This window comes from Barbus barbus (assembly GCF_936440315.1).
Source record: "Barbus barbus genome assembly, chromosome: 29".
In the NCBI taxonomy this organism is placed as follows: Eukaryota; Metazoa; Chordata; class Actinopteri; order Cypriniformes; family Cyprinidae; genus Barbus; species Barbus barbus.
Window position 1 is genome coordinate 29,830,741 of NC_136757.1, and position 25,355 is coordinate 29,856,095.

The window sequence follows — 25,355 nt, forward strand, 5'->3', positions numbered from 1 at the left end:
TATATTCTTAAGTTAACTTAAATGTAGTCTATTTTTACTCTACAACCTTTTGGACAGGTTTTCTTCCTTAAAAAGAATAACACACTTCCTCAGCAAAGAAAAGGAAGTATTGGAGAATAAGCAGCAGCGCTGATCAAACACACATCTCTCCTCGCTGTGGGCGTCCAAACCCTTTACACAAGATAACACACTTCTCATTGTTGATGCCTATTGTTTCCCAGTTTGGTTGCAGAAAAAGAACAAAAACTAATCTGATTTTTACAACAAAAAATGTGGTGCACAGTTACAGTGGAAATGGAGAGAAAGAGAGTTGGGCGGCATCCACCAATTCAACCAGTTTGAAATAATTACGTCTTTGAAAGACGTCCAATGCATTATTTACTAATAGTAAAAACAGGGGAATAAGTTGTGAAATAAATTAAAATTTAGAATGATTTCTGAAGGATCACGTGTCACTGAAGACTGCTGAAAATACAGCTTTGATCACAGAAATAAATTACAGTTTAACACATATTCACATAGAAAACAGCTGATTTACATTCTAATAATATTTCACTATTTTTACTGTATTTTTAATCAAATAAAAGCAGCCTGGGTGAGCAGAAGAGACCTCTTTTAAAACACACACACAAGCATAATTATTCCAAACATTTGACTGGTGCTGTACAGTTTACTGGATCTGTGCAAGAACAGTCAACTCTCAGGGCTTTTTTAGGCTCCACACCTTCTGGGTATTTGTCCTGATGAAACTCTGAGAGCAAAGAGGAAGTGCTCAGATCCTCTTCCTGTCTTCCAATCACCTCAATGTTTCGTTTGAAGCCTATGAAAACACACAGAATCAGGTACTGTGAAGCGTCTCTGCTGAACTGAAAGTCCTGGATGAATCAGGACAAAGGGGCTTCTGTAAACACGGCGCTGCTGAGAAAACTGTAGCAGCGTGAAAAATAAAACCCACACGGTCTGTTCACTTCCGCTTCTGTATGACCAGAGCCAACGGTTAATGACCCGTCCTGCCACATTTACACCTCAACAACACTTCATAACACACTCCAGCGGCCTTTCATTCAACACAAAAGCACATTTTCCCTTGCCGCAAAAAAAAAAATTATTTTTAAAAAATATATGTCAAAATATTTGTTCAAATGTATTCACGTATATGCATTTTCTCTATTTTTTCTGGCTTTTTTTTAGGATATTTTTTACTCATTTTATAAGCATTCAAAAATATTTCAATCTAAGAAAATACATTCACATCAGGATTATCAATTGTGAAAGTGGTTGAAAGGTGGTTAAATAAAACCATATTTTAAAATAAATAAATAGGGCCAAATAAATACATTTTTGTTACTTGAAATAAAATACAAAAAACTTAAACTTATTTTATTTTATCTTGTTTCAATGGCAACATTTCTCATTTTCACTCTATGAACTAATAAAACTAAAACTGAAATAAAAAATGAATAAAAACTGTTAATTAAAAATTAATTAAAATAATAATAATAAATTAATAATACATTTTAATTAATTAATTAATTAAAACTCTACCTATTTATAAACAACACAAACTACTAAAAATGACAAAAACACACAAATAAAATACTAAAACTTGAAGTAAAATTAAAATGAAAGCAGAAAATATAAGAATAAAATATTCACAAAAATATAGTGAAATAATACTGAACTTTTACTCGTGTGAAGATATAACACAAAGCATACTGTAAGACTGGAAATGTATTTTCTTGTCCCTGAAATCTAATTTGAAAAATATTTTAATAATTTCAAGAATATATTTTATTGAGCGTTGTTGTTTACAGCATATATATTTAGATCTATTCAGTGTTTCTTCAGTCCTCTGCCATCTCTCAGGTCTCTAAAACAGTTCTTATGAATGATTGCAGTAGAAGCACTTCTACAGACAGATGCTTAATTCAGTCTTGATTTAACACAGTTTCCGGCTGGTCAGTTCATGTCAATTGTGTGTCTTTGGTTTTTCTTGTTTGTAAAAGCAGTCAGTTCCTCTGAGGATGTTTAGACCAAACGTCTGTGCAGAAACACAGCATTATTTCCAGCACGAGGCTCTTTTCTTGGAAACTCAAGTCATTCTGCACTTTATTTTAGTTTTTCCCACATGCACCTTTATTTTACTTTACATGCTGTGTTTTAGGAGGCAGTTTATTATTATGATTTTTCCAATACTTATACAGTGAATTGAGAAGAAAGGTGTTTCTAAAGTGTATTTAAATTCATTTTCAGTTGATTTCAAATCAGCAGGGTTTATTATGGGATTAGAGCGCCCTCTATCGGACACGCCTGCAATCACGTGAACCATGAGGCGTGTAACAATTATATTATTAGAATTACTCAGTTATAGAATTATTAGAATCAACCTTGATCGTTCATTTAATCTTTAACTAATAGTAAAAATAATTAAAATCACTTTCACGGGTCAACGCGTGGGCTCAGACTAGACTATACCATTGCGGACGCACTGGGTTGGTTACATTAAAATGTAAGCTACTTTAAAATACAAGGTATGCCTCTGATATAGGTAACAAATACTGTCTATCTTTCTGTAAATGTTAGTAATAACAATGTATTTCCTAATGTTATGCATCCAAGCGATTCCCCGCCGAATGGTTCAGTCTAAAGATGGCGGCCTCCATCCTGCAGCGCTTTCTGTCTCCTGTACAAACTTTTACTAAATGCGTCAATTACAGATTGATCGGTAAGTGTCAATATTTATTGATTAATAATCATGCTGTCGTGCTAAATTCAGATCAGGATAGATGCGGAAGCGTAAGGCTTTGGTTTGTAGTACAGGCGCGTGACGAGGTCGTGCTCGAGTTTTTTAGTCAAATTAAACACAGATAGTTTTATAATCGATTTAACCATGTTTTTGTTTTTTTAGACTATATAAATAGATTATGCATGATGTCATCATCTGACAATAATTAATTTCGTTCCACATGTAGCGGATTTGAATGTATTGTTGTCTATTGCTACAGATATATATCTGTGCTGTTTATGACTGATTTTGTGCTGCAGGGTCACATATTTATTAATGCATAAACAGAAAATGCAATTTAAGGATTGATATCAGTTCATTAAATTTTTTAAATTTGATCTACTTGTTTTATTTTTTTATTTTTATTTTTAAAAACATGACCCTTTCAGACTTGCACTCTTTGTTTTCTAACTGCTTGTTTTCTATATATATATATATATAAAAGGCCTCTAACACCAGTTTCTCTATTCTTTTTCTGTTCTATCTATCTGTTTTCTTTTTATCTATTATATAATATAATAATAACTGAGACTTGTTATAGCACATGCATATTATTGCTCTTTTCTTGATTCTGATTGCTTCTACTGTCCTGATTTGTTTGGATAAAAGCGTCTGCTAAATGTAATGTAAATGTCAAATGCAGATGTGTTGATAATTGATGAGTGCATCTCTTTCTTTGTTTTCTATCAGCCAGGAGATGTCTGCTGTCTCCGGCGTACACAGACCCTGCTGTTTGGGAGCAGAGACCGAGAGATGCTCAGGATCTGGGTGAGATGATGATGATGTCTGTCCTTATTTAACAGTCTGTCTGATTTCAATGTGCCTGGACTTCAGTGTTTGTTTCTGCTGCAGGTCAGCTGGCTTCTCTGATGGACAGAACGTATGAGAGGAAGTTTCCCGTCAGCTCTTTGGTCATCGCCAGGGTCAGAGATGATTTGACATTGCATTAAACACAATGCATCCACACGAAATACTCTGCTGCTTATGTATGCATGTGCATATGTGTTTAACATAAACACAACATTTGAAGTGGATCAAAACCTTTCATCAAAATGCTTTCTTGTCTTAGGACTTTTTTGATCCACTTCAAATGTTGACTACTGTATATTAGAATAATAATAAAAAAATCAAACATTTTTATTTTGTGAATTCATGACTTCACTGCAAAACATGATTCTCTTACTCAGTGTTTCTGTCTTGTTTTCTAGAATAAATATCTAAACATTCTTTAAATCAAGCATTTATTTGATTTAAAATCATTTAAGATGTTAAGTCTTGATTTCTCAATTTGTGAGTTTTTGCTTAAAACAAGCTAATTAATCAGAAAAATAATCTTAATTCAAACACTAAACAAGATTATTTTTATTTCCCCATTGGCAGATATTTTTGCTTGTTTTAAGCAAAAACTCACATAATATCTTAAATCATTTCACTTGTCCAGTAAATGCATCTTAATTTAATAATGTTTAGATATTTATACTAGAAAACAAGACAGAAACACTGAGTAAGAGAATCATTTTTTGCAGTGTCGTTCATGTAAAATGGGATATTTGTATTTTTTATAGTTTTTGCCATGAGAATAGCCTAAGTATGTAAATATACTACTGCTCATGTAAAATGTGTATTAAGTTGTGAGACACTGTAAATAAAGTCAACATTTTGTTTAGTTCATAGATAATTTATCATCAAAGGAGGAAGTCGATCAAGCACAATATTACCTACATAAGTAAGTATCATTACATAACTCTTGAAAGGTTGCTGTTTGCTCAGTACTGATTGAGTTAGTGCATCTGCTGGATTTGTTGAAGTGTAAAGTTGAAGATCTCCTCAGGTTTCGTCACAGTCCAAACTGCTGGTATCTTCGGGACTGGACCACTCACAGCTGGATCCGACATTGTCTTAAATACGGTGCCAGAGATAAAGCCCTTTACACGCTGAAGAACAAGGTTTGGAAGATGTCAGATTATGCTTTCACTTTATACACAAAGCTTGGAATAATTAAGAAAGAAGTCTCTTCTGCGCAACAAGGCTGCATTTATTTGCTTAAAAATACAGTAAAAATTATTAGAATTTAAAAAATCTGTTTTCTATGTGAATATGTGTTACAAAATTTGAAATGTGTGTCTGTTAATAAACATTTTTCATAATCATTCTCATATTGGGAAATGATATTAAATCTAAATAAGTGATTGTTTGTAGCAGATTCAGGCCTCTTTATTTGACTGTAGGTTCAGTTTGGCATGTTTCCTGATGACTTCACCTTCAATCTTCTGATTGACTCCTTTATAAAAGACAAAGACTTTAAAGGTTTGTAATGCCTCCATCATCCAGAACATTTGCATAAGACAAACACAATCATGAGACGTCTCTAATTCAATCCAGGAGCGTGTTCGCTGGTGGAGGAAGTGATGCTTCAGGAATCGTTTGAGCGAATCTCCACACAGATTCTGTCGCTTTATGCCCTCAGCAGATATCTGGCAAGCAAACCTGAACTCAGTGTAAGTAGGTGAGTGTGTGGATGTGCTGCTGGATCTGGGCAGTGCTGTGATGGGAATGTTTGTGTTGTAAATGTTCAGTGGCAGGAGGAGAGGAACATGGGAGCGTCTCTGATGCTGGCTGGACTAAAGCAGGACAACTCTGCTGGTTTCAGCGCTCGGCTTCTGGGATCGGCTCTTATTGGTGTGTATGCATTAGTGATGATGGGAGAAACACAGCTTTTTGAAAATTTGAACCAATTGTTTTGCAAAATGATTCACTGTTTCAAAGCGACGCATGCAGGACAAAACTGTGTAAATGCAATAAATACACTGCCTGATCTGTAAGATGTTTAATGTTTTTAAAGACGTTTCTTCTGCTCATCAAGGCTGTAGCTATTTGATCAATAATACAGAAATTCTTGTTTTGTTTGGTTTATGGAAAGTTTGGTTAATCAGGACAATATGAGACTATTATCTACAACTCTTCCTTTTTATCTTACAAATATGCAATTAAACATCTCTACACGTTTATAAAACTGAAAAATAAATAATGTATTAAATAATTTTTTTTTTTATGAAATTCCACCAAACCTTGTGGTTTTATTGTCGAGACATTATTACCCTTTTTATTGATATTTAAAAATATATATCTTTATAGTTTTAGTATTTTTTTTTTCCATATGTTTTGTTTATTATTATATTATTTTTAATAGATTTTTATAAATAGAAAAATGTTGTCTAAAATATTAAGTTTTATTGCATCAGGTTAAATTAAATTTGCTAGTAAAATGTTATTATTTTGAATCATTTTTCATGTTTTCCCTTCCATTTTTTCCCATTTTAATTTTAGTTAAATTATTTGTGTATTTTATTGTCTGTTTATGTATCTGTATAGATTCTATTCATCTTTATTTTAGTTTAGTTATTTTAATACAAGAAGTTAAACTAAATTAAAATGCTGCCTTGCAACTAGCTTTATTTTTATTTTATTTTAGTTCATGTTTATTTTATTTGAAGTAACAACAAAAGTTAATTGTTTTTATGTTCAGTTTTAGTTTTGGTTAACTATAATAATCCTGCCTCCAAAGAGCCGCTTCAGATTGGAACCCAAAACCAGTCCAATTCCTCACTGCAAAACATGATTCTCTTACTCAGTGTTTCTGTCTTGTTTTCTAGTATAAATATCTAAACATTCTTGAATCAAGATGCATTTGCTTGACAAGATTATTGAAAAAAAAAAATCTAAATTTTGTTAGTTTTTGCTTAAAACAAGCAGAAATATCTGCCAATGATGCAAGAAAAATAATCTTGTTTAGCTTTTGATTTAAGATCATTTTTCTTACCCCATTGGCAGATATTTCTTCTTTGTTAACAAGTTCAGGAAACGCATGGACTATGTTGCAGATATGTTGTTCTGCACGTCTCTGAGCATCAGATAGTCTCATCTCCCGATCGTGTCTCCAGGTAAAGTCGAGCTGTCCAGAGGAATTCATGCCGTTTTCCACGAGATGCCCCTGATCTGGACCTCCGGTTATCTTGGGCGAGCCCTCGCCGTCATGGACGCTGTGTGTGACTTCAGAGACGTCAAGTTATCTGAGGAAGTTGTGAGTATTTACAGAGATAACTAATTAACCATAATGAGGTTTTACCGTGGTACATATTTATCTTGTCTGAGGGAAAAGTTTAAAGAGAAACCACTTGAATAATGTTTTTGAAGTAAATCTTTGAGATCGCTGAAGAGAAGTTAAGAAACGTCTCGGTTACGTATGTAACCCTCGTTCCCTGAAGAAGGGAACGGAGACGTCACGTCGGTGACCGACGAATTGGGATCTCGCTTAGAGAGACCAATCCCCTACGAGAGTATCTAAACGAGCCAATGCACATTGGCATGCGATTATTGCATCCAGCTGCCGCTAATCACAGCGTGAGTATAATTAGGCAGCGGGTGCAGCGCATATTCAGGTTTTCGCTGAGGAGCCGAGCCGGTGACCCGGCCGCTCAGCGGTGGTACAGCAGCCGTGGCGATGGGACGTGACGTCTCCGTTCCCTTCTTCAGGGAACGAGGGTTACATACGTAACCGAGACGTTCCCTATCAGTCGGTCACTCCGAGTCACGTCGGTGACCGACGAATTGGGATCCCTACCAAAAGGCCACGGGTACTGCCCCTTCCAGTGTCCTGTGGAAGCCTCCTGAGCCCCTATTTTTTGGCGCAGGTCAGGGCTACCGCAGAAGACCAGCTACTGCTACCATGGCACTACCCACTCAGTAAGACTGGATAACACTGGGAAAACGTACCCATTCCAGTTGGAACCGGACGCTACGGAAGCTCGCCCTTCCAATTACGCATATGATCAACCTTAGGCGCATATGGAGGATTAGAGGAATTTGTACCTCATGGAGATTGGCAGAAGACCTGCCGGGGAAACACGGGCTCTCAGGCTATACCTTGGACTATACACATATGGGGTCCAAAAAAGGCCTTTCATATGGAACCCAGCCCTCTACCGGTTCTCATGGATTCAGCGAGTGAGGGCCTGGCGTCAGATGCTCCGCCACATCTGACTGCCGAGGGGACGGAGGAACTCGACAGGGTCTACAGTACGGACTCTCTGGAGCAGTTTTAGCAAGCCGACCCGAAAACGGGACCTCTCAGTGCTTCTACCCGTTTGAGGTGAGAACACAGGAGGAAACCGGTTCCACACGAAGGCTATAGAACCTAGCGAACGTGTTAGGGGTCGCCCAGCCCGCAGCTCTACAAATATCTGCCAGCGAGGCGCCACGAGCCAACGCCCAGGAGGATGCAACAGCTCTAGTAGAGTGAGCTCTCAACCTGAACGGGCAGGGCACACCCTGTACCTGATAAGCCAGGGTGATGGCGTCCACTATCCAGTGGGCCATCCTCTGCTTGGAGACGGCCTTCCCCTTCTGCCGGCCTCCGTGACAGACAAAGAGCTGGTCTGAGGTCCTGAAGCTTTGTGTCCTGTCAACGTAGCATCTCCGCGCTCGGACGGGACAAAGCAAGCAAGGGCTGGGTCTGCCTCCTCCGAGGGCAGCGCTTGCAGGCTCACCACCTGGTCCCTGAAGGGAGTAGTGGGAACCTTGGGCACGTAGCCAGGCCGGGGCCTCAGGATTACCTGGGAGTCAGCCGGCCCAAACTCTAGGCACGAATCGTCGACCGAAAATGCGTGCAGGTCCCCTACCCTCTTGATGGAGGCCAATGCAAGCAGGAGCAGAGTCTTCATTGAAATAAACTGCAGCTCAATCGACTGCAAAGGCTCAAATGGGGCCTGCTGTAGTGCTTTCAGCACTAGAGACAGGTCCCAAGAGGGTATAGAGGGGGGCCGTGGAGGATTTAACCTTCTTGCCCCCCTAAGGAACCTGATGACCAAGTCATGCTTACCCACCGACTTCCCTTTCACGGGGTCATGGTTGGCAGCAATCGCAGCCACATAGACTTTAAGGGTGGAGGGAGACAGCCTTGGCTCCAACCCCTGCTGCAAAAAGGAAAGCACGACTCTGATCGGGCACTTTCGGGGGTCTTCTCGGTGAGAAGAACACCACTCGACGAACAGGTTCCATTTCAAGACGTAGGCCTGTCTCGTGGACGGCGCTCTAGCCGAAGTGATGGTGTCAACTACCCCTTGGGGTAGGTCACCTAGAACCTCCGCGTCCCGTCCAGGGACCAGACATGAAGTTTCCAGCTTCTTAGGTCTGGACGCGGGTGCAAAAAGGTGCCCCGTCTCTGAGTCAGTAGATCCTTACTCAGAGGAATCTGTCAGGGAGGGGCTGTCACGAGGAGCATCAGTTCTGAGAACCAAGTCCGAGTGGGCCAGTACGGCGCCACGAGCAGGACCTGCTGCTCGTCCCCCCTGATCTTGCATAGTATCTGTTTTTGCGAGAAGGCTCACTGGGGGAGACGCACACTTGCGAAGGCCCCGCGGCCAGCTGAGCTGGACCGTCTGGGGATGGAGTCTCCATTCTCCGGGGAGCGCAGCTCGTGACAGCTCGTCGGCTGCCCGGTTGAGCAAGCCCGGAATATGAATGGCACGAAGCGACCTCAGATGCTTCTGACTCCAGAGGAGGAGGTGGCGGGCGAGTTGCGACATGCGACGGGAGCGCAGACCACCTTGTCGGTTGATGTACGCAACGGTCGCAGTGTTTTCCGTGCGGACCAGTACGTGTTTGCCTCGTAAACGCCTTCTGAGACGGACCAAGGCCAGACGTACCGCTAGCAACTCTAGGCAATTGATGTGCCAGTGCAGTTGGGGGCCCGTCCAAACCCCCGACACCGCAAGCCCGTCGAACGTGGCACCTCAGCCGGTGGTGGAGGCATCCGTGAAAATCACAGCATGCCTGGAGACCTGTTCCAGGGGCACTCCTGCCCGCAGAAACGAAAGGTCTGACCACGGGGTGAGGGTTCGGCGGCAGGCCGGTGTGACTTGGACCCGGTGAGTGCCGCGCTGCCACGCCCACCTCGGGACTCGGCCATGGAGCCAGTGTTGAAGCGGCCTCATATGAAGCAGCCCCAGCGGCGTGACTGCCGCTGCAGCTGTCATATGCCCCAGGAGCCTCTGAAATTGTTTCAGTGGGGCCGCTGTCCTGCTCTTGAACGCATTCAAGCAGTTCAACACCGACTGAGCACGTTCCTACGTGAGGCGTGCTGTCTGACTGACCGAATCCAACTCCATACCGAGAAAAGAGATCCTCTGCGTCGGGGAGAGTTTGCTCTTTTCCCAGTTGACCTGAAGGCCCAACTGGCTGAGGTGTGACACCAAATCCCTGTGTTCGCACAACTGGTCCTGAGACTGAGCCAGTATAGGCCAGTCGTTGAGGTAGTTGAAAATGCGAACGCCCTGTTCTCTCATGGGAACAAGGGCTGCCTCCGCAACTTTCGTGAAGACACGGGGTAACAGGGACAGCCCGAAGGGCAGGACCTTGTACTGATATGCCCGTCCTTCAACGCAAACTGCAGGAATGGCCTGTGGCGCGGAAGGAATCGACACATGGACGTACACGTCCTTCAGGTCGACCGCTGCAAACCAATCTCGGGGACGGATGCACCCAAAGATGCGTTTCTGCGTGAGCGTCTTGAACGAAAGCCTGTGAAGGGCCCAGTTCCAGACACGCAGATCCAAGATTGGTCGTAACCCACCGCTTTCTTGGGCACAATGAAGTAAGGGTTGCAAGCCCTGTCTTCATATCGGCTGGAGGGACCGGCTCCATCGCGTCCTCCGCCAGTAGGACAGCGATCTCTCCACACAAAACATGAGCATCAGCTGCCTTCACTGCTGTGAGGTGGATGCCCCTGAACTTGGGAGGAAACTGAACCGCGTAGCCGAGTCAGATGGTCCACTGGAGCCAGCAAGACGGGCTGGGTAGACAGGCACCCAGACACCGTACAAGCGGAGCAGCGGGACCACCGACGTACCCGCGGTGGGGCAGCGAGGTGGAACACAGGAACACGGCCCGTGGCGGACCAAGGGGTCTGAGTGTGCGGTGCGTGCTTACCTGGTTCCGAGGTTTGGCAGAGGGTGCGTGAGTAGGGCCTTTGATGACGCTCTCGAACCGCCCACTGCTGCCAGCTGGCGAAGAGGAGGATGAGCGCGGTCCAGAGTTGGTCCGTCCGCGACTCTCCATGCCCTCTTGGGACCCAGGGCAGAGACAACCGCTTCTTGTCGAGATTTTTGAAATAGGAGAATCTCCACCCGGCCCTCCACCGGGGGAGGGGGAGGCGCATCCGCCACCTCCCAAAGCAGTCCTCTCTCTCTCTCTCTGGGTCGCCCGTCCTGTGCCTCTTGCTCTTCCGCTCACCGCCAGGTTTGACGGGGGCCAGGACGGGCGGGGCGGCCTGCCTACGCCCAGCTCAACGGCACCGCTTCTGGAAGCTGCTGCGGATGCGGTGCGGGAGCAGGGACGGACGCAGGGGCCGCCCTCGGCGACAAGCAGGCTGGGGCGCTGCAGCCGGCGGACGGGTGGAGGCAGCAGCTGCCCGCCGGGGCAGGAGGTGTTGGATCGCCTCAACCTGCTCGTGAGCAGCCGAGAACTGCTGGGCCATGTTCTCGACTGCGTCGCCGCAGAGGCCAGTCTGGGACACAGGGCCCTTGAGGAACCGATACTTTGTCGGTGTCCCCATGTCGACCAGACACAGCCAGGGGTGAACGTCCTGGACCACAAGTGTGGACATCGCACGACCCAGAGACCGCGTCACCTTCGTCGCTCGTAGCGCGAGGCCCGAGGTACAAGCTCTCAGAGCTTCCGGATCGTAACCACCCCCGTGCACGTCTTCAGTGCCTTTAGCCTGAGGACCCTGCAGTAACGCCGTAGCGAAAGGTGGAGGCAGCTTCCCCACAGGCCATATAAGCCCCGCCGGACAGACCAGATGAGTACCTACAGGCCCGGAAGGGGAGGCACGGTTCGCCCCGCCGAGTGGAGACGGTATTAGGACACAACTGCATCGCAACCGACCGCTCCACCGGGGGGACCCCCGTATACCCCCTAGCTGCGCCACCGAGGGTGGTGAGGGGGAGGAGCTAGCAGGGCGGTTTCTGGCAGTAAAAGGTGCCGTCCACGACCTGGTAAGCTCCCCATGCACCTCCGGGAGAGAGGCACTAGGGCAGGGCGCTGAGAACCAGCGCAAACTACCCCGAGAAACCAGTCGTCCAACCTCGAGGGCTCAGGACACGGTGGGATCTCCACTCGAGCCCTACCCTCTCAGTGGCCCGGGAAAGCATAGCCGTGATTTCTAGATCCGACTCAGGCACTGCTACTGCCGGAGCAGCAGCAGCCGAATCTTCTTGCCCAGAAATCTCCAGCTCACCCTCCGATGCAGCAGTCGACGTCTGGTGACCGGGAGGAGCGCCAGGGTAACTGCTGGTGCTCCCCTTGTAGAGGGCCCAGCACGCTCCACTGACAGCTCAACTGGTTTTGGAGCGCAAGAGGGGCAATGGTCCCTCAAGGGTTGGTTCCCTGGAGGGTTTGCCACTATGCCACCGCCTGAAATGGTCCCCATCTGTCTGCAGCCAGAACGAGGGCCAAATCAAGGCAGGGGCAACAGAGCTCCGTCCCTTTGTCGAGGTATCGGAGCCTGGCCCGCAACTCCAAGATGATCACCTTCCCATGAGAAGATGCCTCAACCACGAACGCCACCTCAGCATGCTTACTGCCCAGGCATGTGAGGCAGTGATCATGACCATCACCCGGCCCCAGGTAACGACCGCATCCAGAAACGCACGGGTGACACGTTGTCTGAAGCAAGACCCAACTCGTCTTTACAAAGACGCAACGTCAAGTTTGCCAGATGCAACGTCGTCTTTAAAAAGACGCACCCGTGAATGCTCTTTTAGAGAAATCACTCTTTCAGTGTGCTGAAGCGCACAGGGGAGATGGCCACTTGCAACACAATCAGGGGGTAGTGCAGCCTGATGTGTGCAACCCACTCGACACAGGAAGAACCACCGCCGCTGAAGCGCCGTACCGCCGAAGCGCCGTACCGCCAGCACGAGAGTCTCCCAAAGAGCGTGCTTAACTCGTTGAATTCACGCGTCAGCAGAGGTCAGGAGCAGAACAATGTAACCGCTCGGCTCCGAAGCGAAAAGCTGAATATGCGCTGCACCCGCTGCCTAATTATACTCACGCTGTGATTAGCGGCAGCTGGATGCAATAATCGCATGCCAATGTGCATTGGCTCGTTTAGATACTCTCGTAGGGGATTGGTCTCTCTAAGCGAGATCCCAATTCGTCGGTCACCGACGTGACTCGGAGTGACCGACTGATAGGGAACTACTTTTTACTGGGATGATGCAAGATTCTGTTGTGAAAATGAAAATGGTGTGGATTATTGTGATGTTTTTATCAGCTGTTTGGACTCTCATTCTGACGGCACCCATTCACTGCAGAGCATCCATTGCTGAGACACTGATGCAGAGACACATTTCTACAAAATGTTTTGAAAACTAGAAGAGCATTTTGTCAAGAGTTGCATGTAATTTATATTGAACGCACTGAGAGTTGCTTTGATTAAGCGCATCTGCAAAATGAATGAGTGTAATGCCGTGTGATTGAGTTGTTGAGGGTTGAAGCATCTCTGTGGCTTTCAGCTGGATCATGTGGAGAAGATATTGCAGGATCTCTCAGTGATCTCTGATGGACAGAACGTCACTGAGACGCCGCTGGAGGAGGAAGATGAGCTGGAGACACAGAAACTACCAGAGTACATCAACCGCTTCAAGGTTAGTTTTTCTTTCATTAAATGCACTAAACATTTATATAAACGCCTTCTAAACTTTATCACAGAGTGTGCTCATTGCATTTCAGAGGAAATTAGTAATATATTTATACTGAATAATTAACACATAGCAGACTAGGATAAATGGTAATGTATCATAATTGATGCGCATATTTCTAAGGCCTCTAAATGAGTTCACACACAATGTCCTCCCTGTCGTCTGATTAGTTTAGAGTGTTTTATCTAATAAAAGCTCTTTTAGTGTAATTGTACAGGTGTCCAGCTTCAGCTGCTGCTTCTCGTGTCAAATCTTGACTGATTTTATCAAGTAAATGTCAGAATAACTGCAGTAATATCTCCAGATGAACTCTTACTGGACTGAAGCAGCTCAGCTTTACTTGATTCTCCATCAATCATCTTTTAGTCTCAAATCTGATCATCAGGATCTTTTGAGGAGCGTTTGTTTCCAGAAGCTTTACTTTCTCTGTTCCTCAGCGGAGGAATGATCTTCATCTCACATCTTCTGAGGAGCGTTTATTTCTTCATCTCTCAATCAGCATTGCATTATATGTTTGGATCATTTCAGTCTCATCTTACTGAGTCATATTACTGGAGATATAGAGTGACCGCTGATATTTAGATCATTTTATGTCAGTATCTGCTCTACTATTATAAAGATCTCATTCATTTACATTACAAACAGCAGAATTTCATCATAAATATCAGCATCTGCAGCAAATTCATATTTTTGCTCAATTTGAGTCACTGAATAAAATCAAGCTGTTTTTTTTTCGTCATATCCTCACTACATCAGACTATATGAGTCTTAAAAAACCTTATGGATAAATTATGATACAAAAACATAAAACACATGAGATCCTGGAGCACAAAAGCAGTCATGAGTAACACAGGTATATTTGTAGCAATAGCCAACAATACATTGTATGGATCAAAATTATACATTTCTCTTTTATGACAAAAATCCTTAGGACATTAAGATCATGTTCCATGAAGATATTTAGTAAATTTTCTACCGTAAATATATCAAAACTTCATTTTTGATTAGTAATATGCATTGCTAAGAACTTCATTTGAACAACTTTAAAGGAGATTTTCTCAATATTTAGATTTTTTTGCTCCCTCAGATTCCAGATTTTCTAATAGTTGTATCTCAGACAAATATTGTCCTATCATAACAAACCATACATCAATGGAGAGATTATTTATTCAGCTTTCAGGTGATGTATACATCTCAATTTCCAAAAATTTACCCTTATGACTGGTTTTGTGCTCCAGGGTCACATATGCGCAAATATATTATTCTGAAGGTTCAATAAGCTTTTCAACTATAGATACTACTGTATATGTCAGGCTTTGGAGGGTTGATTTGTGAGCTCAATGTGTTGGTAGGAGCTGAAGGAGAGACTGGTGTCCCAGGACAAGATGGACTCGAGGAGCCTGGAGTCTCTGGTATCGGCTCTGACGCAGCAGACGCTGGCGGCCTGTGAAGATGCAGATATGGCTGAATACCAGCAGACGGTGAGCAACTGGGAGACCGAGCGCCAGCAGCTCATTCAGAGAGAAAGAGAGACGAAAGAGAAGAACCAGAAGGAGCGTCTGAGCAAACAGTGACCGCCGTCCTCCAGACAGAGCATTGTTTGTCATGTTTATTGTCTTTGGTTGGGTCGATTGAGAGAGAGGTTTGTGTGTTAATATTATTTGGATTCTTTTTCAATGCCCTGTAAATCTGAACAGTATAAATAAACAATGAAAATCTCTTTTATTTAGTCTCGGTCCTTTCATACTGTATGTAGAAGAATAACAGGATTTACACTATCAGTCAAAAGTTTGGATTTTTAATGTTTGTGAAAGAAGTCTCTTCCGTGCGTTTATTAAATAAAAAAATCAGCTGTTTTCTATGTGAATATCTATTAAACTGTAATGTATTTCTGTGATCTGCAGCTGTATTTCCAGCATCATTACTCCAGTCTTCAGTGTCACATGATCTTCAGAAATCATAATAATATACTGATTTACTGCTCAACAAACATTATTATTATTATCAATGTTATGTTATGTCTTTGTTTCGTCTCATGAATTACACAACACTGTTATTGATCCGCTTCCAACTCAAACAAACCAGCGCATCTGCTATCATTACGCATCTTCAAGTTGAGCGTTTCTTCATGGCTTCTTCTGCGTTTCCTGCGGCCACACAATCCCACAATCCCCCAGAACAAAACACATTCTGTGAGAGTCGCTGCTTATCAGGAGATTCTGACAAAAGGGCCAAAATCATGATTTATTGGAATCATGTCGTTTTCCAATGAACTTTGAATTCTTGAATTTTTGTCCTGCTGAAAACAGGCACTAAAACTAGTGTGATATCAATCTGTTTTTCCTGTAAATCAGCAACTGGGTAATAATTTGTGTGTTTATGGCCTTTTAATGGAAACTACAATCTCCTCCAATCTGCCTCTATTCAAACTCTTCTGTATTCATTCAGTGTTCCCGGGAATCTGGCTGCTGTTCAGCCATGAAAACACACAAACATCCCTCCGTCAAGACGCTGTGCTTCAAGTTTCCCTTCTACGGCCAACCTACACCTAAAGTACTCGATGGTGTTCGTGAGTGTTGTTGATGTACACTTGCATTCTAAAGTTTGGAACAATTTAAATGTTTTTGAAAGAAGTCTCTTCTGCTCACCCAGGCTGCATGTTTGATCAAAAATACAGTAAAAATTGTGAAATATTATTAATGTTTAAAATAACTCATTTCTATGTGAATCTCTGTTAAACTGTAATTTATTTCTGTGATCAAAGCTGAATTTTCAGCATCATTACTCCAGTCTTTAGTGATCCTTTATATGACACTGATATAAACAACCATTCAAAAGTGTGGGTTAAAACAAAATAAATATATTTTTACTCATTAAGGATGCAATAAATTGATCAAAAGTACCAGTAAAGACATTTATAATGTTACAAAAGCTTTCTATTTCAGCTTTGATCGCAGTAATAAATTACATATATATATGTGCATTCACATAGAAAAAAAAGCTCTTTTAAATGATAATATTTCACAATTTTTACTGTGTTTTTGATCAAACATGCAGCCTTTGCATTCCAAACCTTTGACCGTCAGTATATATGACAGTATAAGCAAGCGTGTGAATATTTGAGCATTATAATTAATCACCTTTTTGCTTTACCTAGTTCATTTTAAATGGTCCTCTGAAATATAATTATAATTTTTTTAAGAATAAATAATCCACGTAGTTTCTTAATGATCATTGTAGATGATACTGATGTTTTATTGAAGCAGCCTGATGGCAAATTAATTAATTACATATATGAAATAGTAATGGATAACATGTTAGACAGGCCAATAAATTAGGTGGTGTTTATTTCATATTGAGATACCTCCCCTTGTGTCTTTTCAATTAATGCTTTTTAGTTAATTTTGTGTAAAAGTTGTTTTTTCTGGACGTTTTCTGAAGTTGTTTTTTCTTTAAATTTACATTTAAGTTGCTATAATTAAATAAGACTTATATATATTAGTCTTTATTGAATCATCCTTATTGGTCTGATTTGGTGATTTTGTCTTTATTTTCATGCATTTTTGTCGCTCTGCCTGAACAGATTTTAAGGATTGCTCTTGTTTTAAACTGAAATCCCAGACTGCTGATTTTGGAAACGGGAATGGGAATCATCAATCATATTTCATGGCTGGAGGCGACGTTAATCAGAAGGTTATTTTTCCACCAAATTTGATTTGTGAAATTGGTGACATGTCAGATTTGATATCACACACACACCGTAGGAAGTGGTTTCATGTGTGATTTCATAATAAATGTCCCGTCTGTAAGTGACAGCTACTAAATGAATCAAATGTATTCTGGGGCTTTTTATGCAGTAATTGTATTATGATATAGCATCAGAGTGAATGGTAATTGAATTGTGTTTCTGGCTATCAAGCGCTGGTTCCTCTCGCTCTGTTTAGGTTTGCTCTGTTCTGGCACGTAACCCAAAACACTCAAACTGATTCGAATCATCATTTGATCCTGATTAAAGCTTTTCCTCTCGTCTATCTGCAGGAATCAGGACTTTTAATAAGATGCATTGCTGTTTTTCCTTTGTTTCCGAGACCAAAACAAACATTAGAGTGTGTCTTCAAATAAAATCTCCATTGCATTCTTTAAATTGGATAAATGACAATATTTTGTTAATGTGACGCACCATACCTTGAGTTTTGAGTGTTGGCTCAGATATTGAGTCTGACATCACCAATCTAAACAGTTTAGACTATACTGAGATTCTTTTGTTTAAGGACCATCTCTGTCATCATAAGCAGAGCAAACATGCTCAAATCCTGTCCTCCATAGATAGAAAGATCACAGATGGACGTACAGTATGACCTCGCATCACACCTTTAACATTAACAATCATGGAAGAAATCCTGAGAAACCAGAACTGTTTTACTATATCACTCAGATACTATTACAGTTTTTATTTTTATATTGTGTTTTTATTCTAGTTTTAGTAATTTTGTTGTTTTTAATTTTTATTATTTATTCAACTTTAGTTATTTTAGCACATCATTAACCTGAATGAAAATGAGAACTGTTGTTCTGGCAGCTATAAAATAAAATAGGTTTAAGGTTTAATTTATATTTTATTTAAGTTTATTTTATTTCAAGAAACAAAATGTTAATATTATTTAGATACTATTATAGTTTTATGAATGTTTTGAATTAGTTTTATATAGTTTAGCATTTTCTGTTTTCAATTTAATTATGGTAAAATATTAGTAAATTTAGTAAGAAGTTTTGTCAATTTTTTTTATGTTTATATTTTTATTAATTTTTATTTCAGTTTTAGTTCTAGTAATTGTGTTGGGTAGTTTTGTAAAAAAAAAATGGTTTTTTAAATGTTTATATTTTTATAAATTTTTTTCAGTTTTAGTAATTTAGTAGTTTTAAAGTTAATAAAAAATAAGAATTGTTGCCTTGGCAACTAGATGAAGTAAAATAAGTTAAAATGTTTATGTTTTATTTATTTCAGTTTATTTCATTTCAAGCAACATTTTTAGCATCCTTGAGATATATTATTGCTTTTATTAATATTTTGAATTCGTTTTTACATTTTCTATTTTCATGTTAAATTGAGTTGTTTTAGTCATTTTGTTGTGTGTTTATATATATATATATATATATATATTTATTTATTATTTTTTTTTTTAGTTATTTTAGTACTTCCAGTTGAATTAAATGAAAATGAGAAATGATGCCTTGGCTATAAGTGTACAGTTATATTTATGTTGCATTTTGTTTTGTTTCAGTTAAAGTTTATTTTATTTCAAGTAACAAAAGTATTTTTGTGGTTTTAGTTAACATGTTATAAATAAACTTTATTTACTTTTATTTTCTCTTATGCACAGAATAATAATATTAAATATGATGCAGCATCTGTTAAAAATGTATCTCAAAATAAATCGGAAGCATCAAAAGCTTGGAAAGAAGCAGTGATTTTCCACTCGGTTGACTGGCAAACACGCGTGTCCGCACATGTCCCCGCTGTAAAGGTAATTGTGCTGCTACTGTAGGTAGATGTTATTTAGAAATAGAAACAAGAACTCGAGGGATGAGCCAAAACCTCAGCATGCAGAGATCGGCTTATGATTACACATTCATATCTAAACTCTCACAATATCACATAGGTGTAGGGGTAATCTATTGATTTGAACAGCATCTCTGAGGTCACACAGGTATAAACTTGTACACTAAGCATGTGTTTGTGGAAAGCATTCCTGCAGGAGTTTGGTAAACTGATATCCGATAGACAAGCATTTGTCATATACATTTAACAAAAACATTTGACTATTGTTTTACTTGTTTATGTATGTTTAATGCCAAAGTGTGTTCATAGCAAAATAACCAACTAAAATAGCATACCAAAATCAGGTTTGAGCTGTTTTCTTTGGAAGCTGCTCAGTTTCTGTCAATGACTTTGACTTGAGTTTATTTTTCATCTAAAAACCATCTTAAACCTAGCATGGTTTCCTGGTTTTAGCAGGTCTCAACTCTTCTCCATGCAAGGTTAAAGGGATCTGTCATCATTTTCTCACCTTTATATCGACCCAAATCTGCATGAGTTTGTTTCTTTTGTGAAACACAATTTTTTTTTAAATATCCCAGTATTTTTCTCTCCATAAGGAAAGTAAACATTTAATTCCCCAAAGACAAAAACATTCATACAAAATGAAAACATTATATTATACTATAAATTATAAAAAAATAAGCCAAAATGTTGCTTAGTGTAGATCAATACATCGATCATATTTTGCCTTTTAACAATATAATTTCACCATAAACAAAAGCTAAATCAGCTATAGACCTAATATGAAAGTATAACTTAAGATAAAACTAAATGTTTAATTTAGCTTACAATAAATAAATACAACTTGGAAAAAAACATAATATATCTTGTGATTTAAAAAAAGAACATATCACATTCATTATATGTATAGCAGAAAAAAACAAAAAAGAGTATCAAAATTAATAAAAACCCAAAATAGTTTATCCAGTCAGTAAAACAAACAATGTTTTCTGGTGTAAAGTAAAAATTCTATTTTTTTTTTTTTTTTTTAAACTGGGGGTGTGTTGAGTATTTGCATGTAGACAAACTGAACAAAACAAGTTTCAACCTGTTTGATTTTCAACTAAAATGCTCTTTAAACATGGCATGTCTATGACATGGCCCTTTCATTTCTCAGTGCACTTTACTGTAACCTGCTGACATATGTGACCCTGCAGCACAAGAGCAGTTATCAGTAGCACAGGTATATTTGTAGCAATAGACAATAATAGCCTACATTGTATGGGTCAAAATTATACATTTCTCTTTATGCCAAAAATCATTAGGATATTAAGTAAAGATCATGTTCCATGAAGATATTTTGTAAATTTCCTACCGTAAATATATCAAAACTTCATTTTTGATTAGTAATATGCATTGCTAAGAACTTAATTTGAACAACTTTAAAGGAGATTTTCTCAATATTTAGATTTTTGTCACTTCTACACTGTCCTATGCTAATAAAGTAAAAAAGGAAGGGACGCTTTAGTTCCCATGGTGATTTTTCTGTAAGGGCTTCCAGTTATTGAGTGTGTGATATGAAGCAGGATGGGCGGATCAGTCAGTCATGACTGGGATTTACTCTGTGCCACACCGGCAACTCCTGCAAAATGAAACTTGGAGAAGTTTAACATGGACAACAGCACCGCGACGCGCAGGATGGAGCCCACCATCCCGGCCATCATGTTCATCTTCGGAGTCATCAGCAACCTGATCGCCATCGTGGTGCTCTGCAAGTCCAGAAGGGAGCAGAAGGAGACCACCTTCTACACTCTGGTCTGCGGTCTGGCGGTCACGGATCTCCTGGGAACCGTGCTCGCCAGTCCAGTGACCATCGCCACTTATGTGAAGGGCGCATGGCCAGATGGAGACCCCCTGTGCCAATACTTCGGATTCGTTCTGCTCTTCTTCTCCCTCGCTGGACTGAGCATCATCTGCGCCATGTCCATCGAGAGATACATCGCAATCAATCACGCGTATTTCTACAACGACTACGTGGATAAGAAGCTCGCAGGAGTCACGCTGCTCGCCATTTACGCATCCAACATACTGTTCTGCGCGCTGCCGAGTGCTGGTTTTGGAGAGGTCAAGATGCAATACCCTCAAACCTGGTGCTTCATCGACTGGCGAACCAATGTGAGCAGGCACGCCGCGTTCTCGTTCATGTACGCGGGATGCAGCTCGCTGCTGATCCTGGTGACGGTGGTCTGTAACGTGCTGGTGTGCGCCGCGCTCATGCGGATGCACCGGAGTTTCGTCAGGCGCACGTCGCTCGGTACTGACCCAGGCAGAGCTTCTGATCCCGGCAGGAGCCGCAGCTTTAGCCGCCTGGCTGGCGCGGAGATCCAGATGGTCATTCTGCTCATCGCCACCTCCGCAGTCGTGCTTATTTGCTCCATTCCGCTCGTTGTAAGTTCTTGTAATATCCTCCTGACTACCTGAGGGGGAGTTTTGTAAATTTAGTATTTCTTCATGTCATTACATTGTTTAGAGCAGGGATGGGCAACTTCGGTCCTGGAGGGCCACTGTCCTGCAGAGTTTAGCTCCAACCCGAATCAAACACACCTGCCTGTAGCTTTCTAGTGATCTTGAAGACCTTGATTAGCTGGTTCAGGTGTGTTTGATTCGGGTTGGAGCTAAACTCTGCAGGACAGTGGCCCTCCAGGACCGAAGTTGCCCATCCCTGCTCTAAACAATGTAATGACATGAAGAAATACTAAATTTACAAAACTCCCCCTCTGGTAGTCCAGGACCAAAGTTGCCCATCCCTGGTTTAGAGCATATGAAAAAATGTCATAAATATAATTTTTGAAAAATTACATGTGACCCAGGACCACAAAACCAGTCATAAGGGTACATTTTTCATGTGAAAAAATTTATGTGGTCATCTGAAAGCTGAATAAATAATCTTTCCATTGATGTATGGTTTGTTAGGATAGGACAATATTTGTCTGAGATACAACTATTAGAAAATCTGGAATCTGAGGGTGCAAAAAAATCTAAATATTGAGAAAATCTCCTTTAAAGTTCTTAGCAATGCATATTGTGCAAGTTTTTATATATTTACGGTAGGAAATTTACTAAATATATTCATGGAACATGATCTTAATATCCTAATGATTTTTGTCATAAAAGAGAAATATATAATTTTGATCCATACAATGTATTGTTGGCTATTGCTACATCAAAAAGAATAGACATGAAAAGGCAAAAACTGTGGGTTTTCCCATTATATACAATGTATCTATAAACTGTATCTAATTTGCATATTCATGTGCTTTTGGGGCAACATAGAATGAAAAAATAAGTGCAATAATAGGAGTAATAATTGGCAATATTTGGATGGATTTCCATAATATCTAATATGGATACTGATATATAATTTTCCCCCTATTCATTTGTTGTGTCAACTTTATCTCTCAAGCACTCTGCTGCTGGCCTCAGATATGACTGTCAAATCTGCAAAACAAGAACTTTCTCACGGGCTGTGCGTTCAGATCTGCGCCGTGACTTTCCTTTCCATTTTTCTGCATTGTGCAGCAGATTAGAATGAATGAAGGAGGATGATTATGATGATAAAAGTGTTTAGAGAGATATTCCTGGGTCACAGTGGCACAGTATTACTGTAGTAAAATACAGTATTGAATACAGTCAAAATCAGCTATTTCATTTCTTTAGCAAGTGTCAAATATTTGATCACAAAACAGAAAGCAAAGCAAAAAGAGCCATAATCAACATATATTTTGTCAGATTTTATAGATGGTAACTATTTTTCTTTTATTTACCATACAGAATCAGAAAAAGGTAATTGTTTTGATGCAATGGAAGTACGACAATGCAATGACAAAAAATATTTAAATTATTTGATTTCATGTTCGAAGTTGTAAATAAATAAATTTGAGTACATTTTACAGAAAAAATGTAACTATTTGTGAAATTTGCTGTGAAATCAGTTTTTTTTTTCAGAGAGGTGAAAACCTCCAAAAGTTATGAACATGTAATATGTGTTATAATTCTTAATATTATAATATAAAAATAAGGGTTCATTAAAAATGTGCACAAATTTCTTAGTATTACACTGAAAAACTAATTGTTGTAGATACAACTTTTACTCAGAAATTGCAGGTCAATTTCACAAATATTTACAAAAAGGCAAGTAACGCATCATTAAATGTGGATTTTGAAATAGAAACACTAAAATAGTGTTTTCTTGTAAAACATACTCCAGTAATCTTTGTTTTATTTACAACTTCAAAAAAAATTTTTTTTAAAGCATACTAAAATGACTTTAAATCATCACTTAGAGTCACTCATTTACTTTATGATGTTTAAATGGATGTTCGACCCACAGATTCACGTGCAAAATATTTTCATGTTATTTTGTCAAATGCATGAAAATTTGGTAACTAAATCATGTCATTTTTTTAAGGTCCAGGTGTTTCTCAACCAACTTTACAAGACGCCAGTGGAGAAACGGCTGGATAAAAATCCAGATCTGTTGGCGATCCGATTTGCCTCGACCAACCCTATTCTAGATCCCTGGATCTACATTCTGCTGCGTAAAGCGGTTCTCTCCAAGGTAATCGAGAACATCAGGTGTCTTTTCTGTAGGAGTGACTCTCAGAGACCGCCGGGACAGAACAGCTTCCACTGCAGGGATGGAGCGCAGGTGTCCTCCATCATCTCCAGAGACTCTCTGTCTGCCGTGTCTCGAGAGCTGAAGGAGGTGACCGATACCTCGCAGACGTTTCTATATCCTCCTGAGAGCTGCCTGGACACCTGTCAATCAAACCAGTGTGGGCGGTGCTTATCTGACGCTTCTTCTGAATCCTCCAATCGGGACAGTCTAGACAGTCAGTCAAAAGATCAACCCTTACAAGTGACTATAACCAATGAGACGTTTCAAGAGAAGAGCATTTAACTCCTCCGATGTGTTTGTATTTGTGTTCACATCATGCAAGTGTAGCAGAGGTCAGAGTGCTCTGCAGGTAAAGCCTCACTCCCCGATCTCAAGTGGCGCTCAAGCGACAAACGCTAGATTAGATCTGCCTTGTGTTGATTTCAGATCAGTGGAGTGAAATGTAAATGTCATTAAAGCAACAGTTCACCCAAAAATGTGTAAATGTGTTCACCCTCAGGATCATCCGAGATTAGGATGAGTTTGTTTCTTCATCAGGTTTGAATGGACTGGAGTGGTGTGATGTTTTTATCAGCTGTTTGGACTCTCATTCTGACGGCACCCATTCACTGCAGAGCATCCATTGCTGAGACACTGATGCAGAGACACATTTCTACAAACCTGATGAAGAAACAAACTCATCCTGATCTCAGATGATCCTGAGGGTGAACACATTTACAGCACATTTCCCAAATTTTGGGGGGTGAACTATTCCTTTAAATAAGATTATTTATTTGAGTGAGTTTTTCAGCCATGAAGTCTTCAAGGATTGTTTCGATCAGTTTGGTAGTACGTTAAACACATCTCTATCTGCCGGTGCACTGTACACATGTGTGTTTGGTTTTTCAGAAGAGTTCAACAAAAACAAGCCCTGCAGGAAATAACCTAGTGGAGATGTTTGCATAAAAACCCTTTCCAGTTTCTGTGTGTCCTGCTTCCCAAACAGCAGATAAATAAATACTTGATGCAGTTTTATCTCTCATGCACTGCAAAAAATGATTTTCTTACTTAGTATCTTTGTCTTGTTTTCTAAGCATTCTTGAATCAAGATGCATTTACTTGACAAGTAAAATGATTTAAGATATTAAGCCTTGTTTTCTAAAAAAAAAAAGTCAACATTTTGTTAGTTTTTGCTTAAAACAAGCAGAAATATCTGCCAATGGGGCAAGAAAAATAATTCAAAGACTAAACAAGAGTATTTTTCTTGCATCATTGGCAGATATTTCTGCTTGTTTTAAGTAAAAACTAATCAAATTTTTATATTTTTTGACAGAAAACAAGACATAATATCTTAAATCATTTTACTTGTCAAGTAAATGCATCTTGATTCAATAATTGTTTTATATTTATACTAGAAAACAAGAAATGAGAAACACTTCATCGCCTGATAATATACAGTCAGAATCCTTCTAGAAATGACTTTCCAACTGATCACTGGGATGGAAACAGAAGCAGGTTTAATGTTCAATCACATGTTCAGACTCATCACTGAATGCAAAGACTCCTCTGAGAAAGTTTTGATCTATAAATCTGCGGTGATTTGTTGTTTTTGGA

At 40.3% G+C, this 25,355-nt stretch overlaps 2 protein-coding genes across 3 annotated transcripts; both read left to right on the forward strand.

Moving 5' to 3' along the window:
- Positions 1-2,306: 2,306 nt before the first annotated feature.
- LOC306849433 (small ribosomal subunit protein mS27-like) lies at positions 2,307-17,686 on the forward strand. Of its 2 annotated transcripts, none has more exons than XM_079384448.1 (12): positions 2,307-2,531; positions 2,620-2,725; positions 3,476-3,553; positions 3,638-3,708; positions 4,453-4,511; positions 4,617-4,731; positions 5,014-5,092; positions 5,168-5,283; positions 5,362-5,464; positions 6,727-6,866; positions 13,360-13,491; positions 14,898-15,447. In XM_079384448.1, the coding sequence occupies exons 2-12, from the start codon at positions 2,650-2,652 to the stop codon at positions 15,117-15,119; spliced, it is 1,191 nt and encodes a 396-aa protein (XP_079240574.1). In that variant the 5' UTR covers positions 2,307-2,531; positions 2,620-2,649; the 3' UTR covers positions 15,120-15,447. The 2 variants fall into 2 exon arrangements, 1 of the variants encoding a protein (XP_079240574.1); XR_013782314.1 differs by lacking the exon at positions 2,307-2,531 and adding an exon at positions 15,994-17,686 and having other exon boundaries at positions 2,642-2,725; positions 14,898-15,187.
- Positions 17,687-20,141: 2,455 nt separating this feature from the next.
- On the forward strand, positions 20,142-24,775 carry LOC306849609 (prostaglandin E2 receptor EP4 subtype-like). The gene is made up of 2 exons (XM_079384774.1): positions 20,142-21,532; positions 23,553-24,775. Exons 1-2 carry the CDS (start codon positions 20,756-20,758, stop codon positions 24,042-24,044), a joined length of 1,269 nt encoding a protein of 422 aa, XP_079240900.1. The 5' UTR covers positions 20,142-20,755; the 3' UTR covers positions 24,045-24,775.
- Positions 24,776-25,355: the final 580 nt, after the last annotated feature.